Source organism: Electrophorus electricus, chromosome 13, assembly GCF_013358815.1.
Source record: "Electrophorus electricus isolate fEleEle1 chromosome 13, fEleEle1.pri, whole genome shotgun sequence".
NCBI classification, from domain to species: domain Eukaryota; kingdom Metazoa; phylum Chordata; class Actinopteri; order Gymnotiformes; family Gymnotidae; genus Electrophorus; species Electrophorus electricus.
Window position 1 is genome coordinate 4,122,850 of NC_049547.1, and position 12,058 is coordinate 4,134,907.

The window sequence follows — 12,058 nt, forward strand, 5'->3', positions numbered from 1 at the left end:
TTCCCTTCAAATTCTGGTCGCATTGGCTCTCAGCAGGGCTAGCCAAGAATACGAGCTGAACTCTGAGGCCAGCTGAAGGTTGCGGGGACATGGAGAGTGCTCCTTATCACCCTGATCTGATTACAGTTAAGATGGACCAGCTGTATTGATTGTGTCCGCATTAAAGTGAGCTGTATCCCACTTCAGAATGACCGCGCAATCAGTAATCCCTTACAGGACTTTGGACAGAACCTTTCAGAAAAGAAAAGACGTCGATGCTATATCTGAATATCCTTCATAACAGCAAACGTCACTGTCATAACATCACCATCAACTAGTAAAGTCACCACTTTCAGGACGTCGTGTGTCGTAGAATGGGATAGAGACTGTGTCTCTAATGGTGTGTCCGTGTGTGTGTGTGTGTGTGTGTGTGTGTGTGTGTGTGTGTACTGGGGGAGGGAGCCAGGGGTTGTCAAACCCTTCAGCGTGAAAGTGAGCGTGACTGCTGACACTGCACATTCACACCCTCACCTCTGTACATACCCACCCCCTGACTCACACATCCTGGCCCCCCTAAACACTCTTACACACACACACACACACACACCACACACACACAAAAACTCAAAGGCAGGCAACACTGCGCTGAATTTACCGCCAGCCAGCTCATGCCCGGCGTCTCTGCTGGAGAACAAATGACCTTTGTTAATTGTGCGTTTTTAGTTCGATGTTAAGTAAGTATTTACCAACTGCCATCGGCTATGAAATCATAGACCACATCATACTGGTGCGGCAGTGTGTTAGAAATGTTGTGTCTTGGCTCAAAGTGGGTGTTCAGCCTTGAGACATAGAGTTACTTTCTTTCAGATAGTTTCAGATTTTGCAATTACAACACTTGCTGAGAATGCTTTTTCAATGCCTTCATTTCATGGTTCAAAACATTGTGAAGTTGGATAAGCGCACTCAAAGGGGTGGCTTTTATTATAATTTTACTTCGAGGGACGGGCGGCTCATCCTTGTGGGGTGTGACATTAGCCTTAATGAGAGCGTTGTGGTCTCTGCGGGGGAGAGCCATGACAATGGGAGGATTCCAGTGCATCCTTCCCCGAATGGGGCTGTTCACGCGAAATGGCTCCAGCTTCTGAGAAGCTTTAGGCACGGCAGGGGATTGCCTTTAATGACTCGCTCCCCGGGGTGAGCGAAGGCAGGCAGTCTGGACAGGCCACGCCGATGGTCTCGCGGTGATTGACACAGCGCCACAGCTTGCTATAAGGCATTGTATTACTTCACTCTTTTGTCAGGAGATGTAGAGGATCTTTTCCAGTTGTGGTGAGCGTGTGAGGGAGGGAGGGGTGAGGGTCACATGAGGTGATACACTTTTTTTCATGGCTCTGTAGGCATTCCCAGATAGTTAATGATCCGCAATGTAGCAGTACACACTCATACACAGTCATGCACACACACACACGCGCGCGCGTACATACACGCACATACTTGCACAGACACACACCTACAGATACAGACACACATGCAAGCAAACACATGCGCACACACACACACACATATACAGACGCACACATGTATACACCCACACACGCACACACACTCAGTCTTGACTCCTTATTAAAAGCCCCTTAATGAGGAGGGTAAGCATATGTCCCATATGCCCCATATGCCTCATCATCTGCTCCTGCAGTTTGCCAAATCCTGTAGCATGGAGACTATTCAGTGGCACTGCCCACACCACCCGTCACACACATCCTCCCACACCACCCGTCACACACATCCTCCCACACCACCCGTCACACACATCCTCCCACACCACCCGTCACACACATCCTCCCACACCACCCACTGCACACATCCTCCCACACCACCCGTCACACACATCCTCCCACACCACCCGTCACACACATCCTCCCACACCACCCGTCACACACATCCTCCCACACCACCCACTGCACACATCCTCCCACACCACCCGTCACACACATCCTCCCACACCACCCGTCACACACATCCTCCCACACCACCCACTGCACACATCCTCCCACACCACCCACTGCACACATCCTCCCACACCACCCGTCACACACATCCTCCCACACCACCCACTGCACACATCCTCCCACACCACCCGTCACACACATCCTCCCACACCACCCACTGCACACATCCTCCCACACCACCCGTCACACACATCCTCCCACACCACCCACTGCACACATCCTCCCACACCACCCACTGCACACATCCTCCCACACCACCCACTGCACACACATCCTCCCACACCACCCGTCACACACATCCTCCCACACCACCCGTCACACACATCCTCCCACACCACCCACTGCACACACATCCTCCCACACCACCCGTCACACACATCCTCCCACACCACCCACTGCACACATCCTCCCACACCACCCGTCACACACATCCTCCCACACCACCCACTGCACACATCCTCCCACACCACCCACTGCACACACATCCTCCCACACCACCCACTGCACACATCCTCCCACACCACCCGTCACACACATCCTCCCACACCACCCGTCACACACATCCTCCCACACCACCCACTGCACACATCCTCCCACACCACCCACTGCACACATCCTCCCACACCACCCACTGCACACATCCTCCCACACCACCCGTCACACACATCCTCCCACACCACCCACTGCACACATCCTCCCACACCACCCGTCACACACATCCTCCCACACCACCCACTGCACACATCCTCCCACACCACCCACTGCACACACATCCTCCCACACCACCCACTGCACACACATCCTCCCACACCACCCACTGCACACATCCTCCCACACCACCCACTGCACACATCCTCCCACACCACCCACTGCACACATCCTCCCACACCACCCGTCACACACATCCTCCCACACCACCCACTGCACACATCCTCCCACACCACCCACTGCACACATCCTCCCACACCACCCGTCACACACATCCTCCCACACCACCCACTGCACACATCCTCCCACACCACCCACTGCACACATCCTCCCACACCACCCACTGCACACATCCTCCCACACCACCCACTGCACACATCCTCCCACACCACCCACTGCACACATCCTCCCACACCACCCACTGCACACACATCCTCCCACACCACCCACTGCACACATCCTCCCACACCACCCGTCACACACATCCTCCCACACCACCCACTGCACACATCCTCCCACACCACCCACTGCACACATCCTCCCACACCACCCACTGCACACATCCTCCCACACCACCCACTGCACCACATCCTCCCACACCACCCACTGCACACATCCTCCCACACCACCCACTGCACACATCCTCCCACACCACCCACTGCACACATCCTCCCACACCACCCACTGCACACATCCTCCCACACCACCCACTGCACACATCCTCCCACACCACCCACTGCACACATCCTCCCACACCACCCACTGCACACATCCTCCCACACCACCCGTCACACACATCCTCCCACACCACCCACTGCACACATCCTCCCACACCACCCACTGCACACATCCTCCCACACCACCCGTCACACACATCCTCCCACCCCACCCACTGCACACATCCTCCCACACCACCCACTGCACACATCCTCCCACACCACCCACTGCACACATCCTCCCACACCACCCACTGCACACATCCTCCCACCCCACCCACTGCACACATCCTCCCACACCACCCACTGCACACATCCTCCCACACCACCCACTGCACACATCCTCCCACACCACCCGTCACACACATCCTCCCACACCACCCACTGCACACATCCTCCCACACCACCCGTCACACACATCCTCCCACACCACCCACTGCACACATCCTCCCACCCCACCCACTGCACACATCCTCCCACACCACCCACTGCACACATCCTCCCACACCACCCACTGCACACATCCTCCCACACCACCCACTGCACACATCCTCCCACACCACCCACTGCCTCACCCTCCTCCAATACAGTAAGGCGATAAAGGCTGACACGATCTGCACACAGATTCAAGTTGTGGTGATATCTGGCCTACCTGAGGCAGTGGTGAGTTACCACACGTGGTTCTGCTCTGAGACTACAATTGCTATTGACGTCCTTCTCGCAGGAAAAATAAATAAATAAAAAATAAAAAAATTATAGATCTTTATCTTAAGTTCTTTATTTTGTTTCTTGGAGAAATTCCTGCTGAAAGATGGCTGTGTGTTGCTGTTTGACCTCACTCTGTCTTTACCTCGCTTCCAAACGTAACATCATGGGGGTTTTGAGTAATACAACGGTAGCCAGTGATGAACAGTTAAACTGTAGTAGCTTACCAAGCACCAAGTAGCAAGCTTACCAAGTGCCGACCTGGCATCTCTCCAACGCTATCTTTAATGCTCTCACTCTCTCTCTCTCTCTCTCTCTCTCTCTCTCTCTCTCTCTCTGTCTCTCTGTCTCTCTCTCTCTCTCTCTGACCATAGCACTCTGGAGAGCCCCAGCAGACTGGATGAGGAGCACCGTCTCATTGCCCGCTACGCTGCTCGGCTGGCAGCCGAAGCCAGCAACTCTACAGTGAGTGCACATTAACGTACACTCACGCACACCTGGATGCAACATCTCTGTCAACCAGCCAAGGGGTCGATCCGTTTAACTGCGCCTCTGACCGTACAAACCTAAATGACCCTCTTTTTTTTTTTTTGCATGAGCTCCTGAGCTAACCTGGCCTTCTTCTGCTGTGTCTCAGGCAGTGCAATGGTTCTGTTTGTTTGGCTTTGCCCTGCAAACACACCCCCAACCCCATCTCTCTCCTCTGCAGCAGAGCCCGCCAGCTGACCTGAGCTTCAACTTCGATGCCAACAAGCAGCAGAGGCAGCTCATCGCCGAGCTGGAGAACAAAAATAGGTGTGTTTGGTGCTTCCGTGCGTTCGTCCCTGTGCTTCCCGAAGGCCGTTTTGGTTCACCTTGTGTAGATATCATGAGTGACCGCCGCAGTAATCTTGACAATGACTCTTAGCGCTGTCTCTCACATTATCAGTTATGTGGTGTGGGTCAAGGGTGATTCATTTACTGTGAGTGTGTGTATGTACTCACTGCACTGAGTTAAAGAAAAGGCAAGGTGCTTCAGCCTAGGTGCCATTGTTGAGAAGGAGATGAGTGCGTGTGGGTAACCGTGCCGTGGTGTTGTCTGCTGGGCCATTAGGGAGATCCTACAGGAAATCCAGCGGCTACGTCTGGAACATGAGCAAGCGTCTCAGCCCACGCCCGAGAAAGCCCAGCAGAACCCAACTCTCCTGGCAGAGCTACGCCTGCTCCGGTACACAACACACACACACACTAATGAAAACCACATTAAACCTAGTGCTCATGTGAGACATCTGAAAACATGCCAGGTTGTTTACGGACCCCAATGACAGATCCATGCTGCAGAAGTGATAAACTGACCAGAAGGCATTGCAATCTGTGGCCATAAGTACCACATATGGGCACCAGAGGGCGTGTAGGAGTCACATGAGTGGTTAGTCAATCCCCATCTCCCTGGTTGATCTAGTGAATATGGAATCTGCGGAATATGAATATAAATACAGATTACGCTGTGTGAGATTTAGAGGTAATTTAGGTTTTTGACCAGTTCACCTGCACATTGACCCCAGTTTTAAAGTGATCAGTAGAAGGGCAAGCTGATTGGTCAGTTGTACACTACGCACACACAGTGAGCATGGTAATTAGGGCCAGTCATGTTTTCCTAGTTAACTATGTGCATTTGTTTGCTCAGGCACAGAAAGGACGAGTTGGAGAAGCGCATGTCGGCTCTGCAGGAGAGCAGGCGTGAGCTGATGGTGCAGTTAGAAGGTCTCATGAGGCTTCTGAAGGTATAACTCTTTCACTGCTGCTACAGCTGCTAGTTTTGCCCATATGTGGATGTGTGAACATTCTTAGGCACTTTTTTTGCTCATTCTTTTCTCTCTCTTTCTCTCTCTCTCTCTCTCTCTCTCTCTCTTTCTCACACACACACACACACACACACACACACACACACACTCCCTCTTACACTCTCTTACTCTCTCTCTGTCTCACTCTCTCACTCGCTCTCTCTGACTCTCTTTCTGTCTCTCTCTCTTCCGCTTTCCTGAAATCATTTCCTCCCACCGCTCTCGGACTTCGTCCGGCTGACAGGATGAAGAGCAGAAGACCGTAAGTGTTCCTCTGGCTTGACTTCGGACTTTTACAATTACACCGATTCAATGAGCTCAACACTGATGTGCCCCATATATGTACCATGTACAAAGAAGATGTGTTTTGCAGACATATTTCAGACATTCTGCATAATCAAAGGTTACAAGCATAGAAAGAATCCTCAGACCAATTCTTCCAGCGACCTAGTTCTACATTTGCATTTACGACATTTAGCATTTAGCAAAGATTTAATTTTACTTCCTATTTTGGCACGGCATCTAAAGGTAGTAAAGCAGTATCCTCTGCTGCAGCAGCAGGGTTCCATCACTCTTTAAAACTTCACCAGGCCTCATCAAAACAAGTTTATTTTATCAGACTCTCCGAGCCAGGTTTATTATCCAAGCCTGGGCGCCAGCCACGGATGCTGGGACTTTGCATGGCCCTGACGCACGTGTCCGGCTAGCTCCGTCAGCCGGGCATCACCCCGCTGTAGTGCAGAGTCCCATTTGACTTTAATGTGAGCTAACCTCCTCGCTTCTAAAGCGACCGGGAAGCCATCTGCCACCTGGCAGAGTGCCACGGCCCACGGGCCCCGCACTACTCCGCTGGACACAGTGCCCCTTTTCTTCAGCCCTCTCCTCTAATGGTACACACGTGTCTCTCTGTGAGCACCCATGCTAAACAAGGTACGCTGAGACCCCCCCGCGGCCGGAACAGCTCCGGGACTGGTGCGGAAGGCATACCTGCAGGTCCATTGTCTGGGCTGTGGGCAGGGTTTTAAGGGCACTGGTGTGGATGGGGACTCAGGTTGCCTCCCATGCAGAGTCGGGGCTACTTCTTTCCCCACCCTCCACCCTCACACCCGGCCCCCTTTTGCCGCAGGCTCAGTCGGGCGGCTCGCCCCACTCCTCGCCCAGCCACAGTGCCAGCTGCACCATGCCCATGCCCATTCGCTCCACCTCCGCCGGGTCCACACCCACGCACACGCCGCAGGACTGCCTGGCCGGGGTAGGGGATGACGTGCTGGATGCTTTCTCTCAGGGTGAGCAAGGCCTGATACACACACACACACACACAAATGCACATGTACCTACTCACTAGCTTGCAGATGTCCATAAAGGGCACATTAACTACTAGTCTGACCAAAAGACTCATGCTCGTCTGTTTTTCAGGTGTACCTAGAAATCTTCGTAATGATCTTTTGGTGGCTGCGGATTCAATCACGAATACCATGTCTTCACTGGTAAAAGAGCTCCACTCAGGTAATGAGACTGCGAAGCATTTATGAGATTACCCTGGAGAGAGCCTGAAGGACTTCACTTCTGAGGACTTGTTCCAGGGCACTTTAAGTTTTGAGTTAATTTGCTGCATTTACCACACCATATTAATTACTTCTCACTCAAACAAGACTTTCATACAACAAGAACAAGACTCTTTTAATCAAATTCGCATTACAAAAATGTCTCATTATACTTATAAACGCAGATGTAATGATTACAAGTTTAGAATTTCTCTGCTTATTTTTCCATGAATTATAAGTGAGAAATAATTTTCTGTAGTGTTGCTTTATATTATTGCTAGTGACTAGGGATTAGAACAAAACAATATGGTGTTGATTAACATACTGTGACTGAGAGCCTGTGGTCAATGTGCTGTGGTTAGAAAACCATTCCAAAATAAGCTCAAATTTGCAGTGGATGACGGTCTGGAGGATGACGAGGTGAACGTGCGTAACGGACGCGACAAAGGTGAGTCGTTCTCGTCTTCGGCTCACCACCTCACAGATTCAGCTGTGAGTGTGGAACTAGCACAGGGAGTAAGGACGTGCCAACACAGCTTCTAGTCCGAACCTGTAGAACAGAAGAGCTCACGTCTTTTTCCCACCTGAAAAAAACGCAGCCCTAGAACTGATGGGAGAAGGTATTAGAAGATGGAATTCAGCTTCCACATGAACTAAAACAAGCCAAAACAGAGTTAGCACATCATCAGCTGTGTTTTAGCTTTCCTTTCTGTCTGTTTTCTAGCTGAGTCTGAGTAAAAGAGTATGGAATATTACATGTAAGTATCACTAATGAAACAAACAGAACCCACCAAATAGCTGTATTTATTCTCCACACTACACACGTTCAAAATTGACCCAGCAATGCCTGAGTCTGGAATATTCCATGAGTGAGGAGCAGTCATGACCCTTAACCTTAGGCTGTGTTTTATCCAGTGTCAGCGCAGAGGCATTATGGGAACAGACACTCCACTCCCTCATTCTAGACATCTGGATGTGACCGGCCAGAACCAGCGACAGCTAAACCCTCTCCTGGTATTAGCACGTAGAGTAATGCATGCTCTTCCCAACAAGGTTTCACTGTGTGAAACATACACTTCATCACACTTTACAGAGAGCAAGCTGTATCTACTAAGAAAAATATAAATATATAAATATATATAGTGCTATATGTCTATCTGTATAAACCTGTTGTAATTATGTAACAATCTCACTCATGTCTGCAAAGGAATGGCTTGTTTGTGCTTTGTCACATGACCTTTTATTGATGACCAGTGTCAGAAAAGCTCTCACTGTGCAGTCGGTGCCAACATGGCCCGTCCCACTTGCTTTCCTGTGGGTGTCCTCTTCAGATGAAGATTTCATATCATTAGTGATAACTCTTGCGTTGTTTGAGTTTTGCATGGCGATTACTGTGGGAGGGGCCTAGTCATGAACCTGCATGTAGCGTTTATTTTTCGCTGAGCTGAGGGAGTGCTCTCTTCCACTCATCCAGTGGCGTTCTTCACAAACTGCTGCTAGGCCGCTCAAGCCGTGACGAAGCACTGGGTCAGGGTTTTCCCTGCGAGGCAGGTGTTCGGCTTGGGATCTATGTGAGGACGCTACGTTTAGCCAGGTGTTGTTATCGTACGTGCTTATGTGTATTAATTCCACTCTATTATTTTGCACACCCCTCAACAGCCTTCCAGTTTGGTCATTTTGCATCTCAGCCATATGGACCTCCAAACATCATCCCATTAAGAGAAAATAAACTCTGCTTAAGAAAACATAAAAGGGTGCTTAATGGAATTACGTGGATATGTATGTCTGTAAGCAAATTTGGGACACGTTAACTGTGAGTGGAGGTGTCATTCTGTAAAGGTTTGTTCTATTATATTTTGTTTGGTTTTTTTGTTTGTTGTTTGTTGTTCTTCTTTTTTTTGGGGGGGGGGGTAAAAGTAGTACTCTAAATAATAAATAAGTGAAACCAGTGCTCAGGGACTGTGGAGAGAGGTGGAATGCAGTAGCAGCGCTTGTGAACAAATGGGTGGAACTGAGTTCAGCCCAACTAGGGTCACAAGTCAAAGATTAGCCCAGGCCATAAAACATTTATGCAGTCTCCTGATTGGCTGATAGTGGTGAACTGTGGTGAGTTGTTGCAAGAGGTTGCTGTTGGACTGTGCTGAGAAGATAAACCATGTAATGGTGAGATGGAGAAAATGTTTGGGGTTGTGGGGCCTGATGGGGAACTATTTGGATTATGTTGGATTAGTGTTTGGATGATGTGGACTAGTGTTTGGATGAGGTTGGACTGGTGTTTGGATAATGCTGGACTAGTGTTTGGATCATGGACTAGTGTTTTGCAGTCAACAGCTTTACAGTCATGAACAAGAAAAGAATACTACTTGAATCAGAAAGAATTCAGGTTGAACAATTGCATTAATCAGAATATTATGATGTATATAGTTGTATGTTCTGTTTATCATAGGTTTGGTTGCAAATGATGAGTAATATTATTTAGCATTTATATAAAAAGTTGGAAATAAGAGTCTATTAAATTATGACTATGATAAAACATGAATGTTAAGATTGCATACATTGTTTGAAGGACATGTCTTGAGATTTTGTGAATTTAGGTGTAGAATATTAATATTATTTAGGAGACCACTTTGTGGGAAACAGCAGATGGGCACTAGGCAATTATTCATGTATACTGTACTTCTACATAAAAGCGTGTAGTTCTGCACTTAGTCTATAGAATGCCTATCACAAACAATATGTTCTCATTTACTGTTATACACTGTGTAAATTCAAATGTCCCCTTGGTAAAAGTGGGTGTATTTAGTTATATTTGTTATTTTTATGATTTTTATGATATAACATTTGATTATAGATGAAGCTTAATTTATTGTTTACAGAAAATAAAATAATTTGACATTTTAGGTGGGAACTTGATTCATTGTCTTGAAACAAAAAATGTGTAGTGTATGGCTTCAAAATTAAAACAATAAATCATTTATTTTGTCATTGTTACCGTACCATATTAAGTACAAACCCAACCAAACCATGCTTGAAAGGTGGACAGGAATGATCATGTTCTAACATTTGCTACAAATATGAATGCAATCTTATGATGTAGGTGTGCCTAGATGTACTGTATAAAGTGCTCTATAAATAAAAAAAATAATTCTGCACATGTGCAAGGCAGCGCTTAGATAGGAGTTTTAGTATGTGACTTTGTAGGAATGCAATTATTTATCTGTGCTCACTGGAAAATTCCTTGTTCTGCCTTTAAATTTGTGCCAAACTGTTTGCCAACTTTCAGTGTGCCCATACGTCATTGTTCTGTGTGTTTGTGTTTAACCACAGTCTATCGATTATAAATTTACCGAGGTAGTCCACTGAGAGAGTTACCAATAATGGGGCTGCTTTCAAAGGACGAAACACAATCCATGTACAAGTCTGCGAAATTAACCCTGAGGTCAATGATTAACTACTGCTGGACTATATTTGTGACCAACTAAAGTGGACCTGTAGTGGCATCTTGGCCAGTACTTTAAACCAAGCTACTGTACCTTTTTATGTATCATTGTAATTCTATACTTTGTTTGCAAGACCAGATCTTGTCACTTGAAATTTCAAAATCTTAAGTCTTAATTATTCATTTTAGGGCTTTGCCACAATTAATTGTTCGATTGCAATGTTTGACTTTCATATTCTCAAAGCCATGATTTGTCTCTTTCTGATGTATGTCTTTTTTGTAAATTATTAAAGGTCAAATATGTTAAAAGATACGTGAAGGCGTGTCCAGTCACTGCAGTCACGACATCATAGCTGACACAGAACCTTTTGATGTTGGTTCTGGCCTGTTTCCTTTAGGGTTCCCTTTTTTATCGGCAACATGCCTGCATCACTGCAACAGTTTCTGTGGTTGAGCAGGTCGCCGCCGCAGGTGGGGGAGAAACAGAGAGTTAGTGAGAGAGAGAGAGACAGAGACAGAGACAGAGACAGTGAGTTAGAGAGAGTGAGTTAGAGGCAGTGAGTTAGAGAGAGAGAGAGTTAGTGAGTTAGAGAGAGAGAGAGAGAGAGAGACAGACAGAGAGAGAGAGACAGAGACAGTGAGTTAGAGAGAGGCAGTGAGTTAGAGAGAGAGAGAGAGAGTTAGTGAGTTAGAGAGAGAGAGAGAGAGAGAGAGAGAGACAGATAGTGTTGGTGAGTGGAACCTCATTCACATATCTGAGCCTGTCTCAACCAGTCTGCACAGCTAATTTGCCTGGCCACATGGTGCTGCCTGTGCAAGTCTTTCCAGGCCATTGAACCACATCAACCCACTAACTAAACCTCTCACGCTCTTTCTCTCTCATTTTCTCTCTCTCTCTCTCTCTCTCTCTCTCTCTCTCTCTCTCTCTCTCTCTCTCTCTCTCTCTCTCTCTCTCTCTTTCTATATTTCTCCAATAGCTAGAAATGTTATTTAATGCTGTTATCTTAATGCTTTCTCTTGACCTTAGGGCTTAAAATATCTGAAATTCCTTGGTAAACACACACACTGACACACAATACTTGGTCACTGTGACACCTTTAAACATCAGTTTATAGATGTTTTTTCCCTTCTTTTT

At 47.9% G+C, this 12,058-nt stretch overlaps 1 protein-coding gene across 6 annotated transcripts in view; it reads left to right on the forward strand.

Moving 5' to 3' along the window:
• The window catches only part of dtnbb (dystrobrevin, beta b), a 28,402-nt gene extending 17,166 nt beyond the window's left edge, over positions 1–11,236 (forward strand). For 2 of the 6 annotated variants that reach the window (XM_027024733.2, XM_027024731.2), the window contains 9 exons: positions 4,492–4,582; positions 4,827–4,912; positions 5,211–5,324; positions 5,784–5,880; positions 6,185–6,202; positions 7,067–7,226; positions 7,357–7,446; positions 7,879–7,932; positions 8,400–11,236. In XM_027024733.2, coding sequence (XP_026880534.2) covers positions 4,492–4,582; positions 4,827–4,912; positions 5,211–5,324; positions 5,784–5,880; positions 6,185–6,202; positions 7,067–7,226; positions 7,357–7,446; positions 7,879–7,932; positions 8,400–8,449 — 760 coding nt within the window. In that variant the 3' untranslated portion in view covers positions 8,450–11,236. The other 4 variants (XM_027024732.2, XR_003411629.2, XM_027024728.2 and 1 more) reach the window with 4 other exon arrangements.
• The last annotated feature ends 822 nt before the right edge of the window (positions 11,237–12,058 follow it).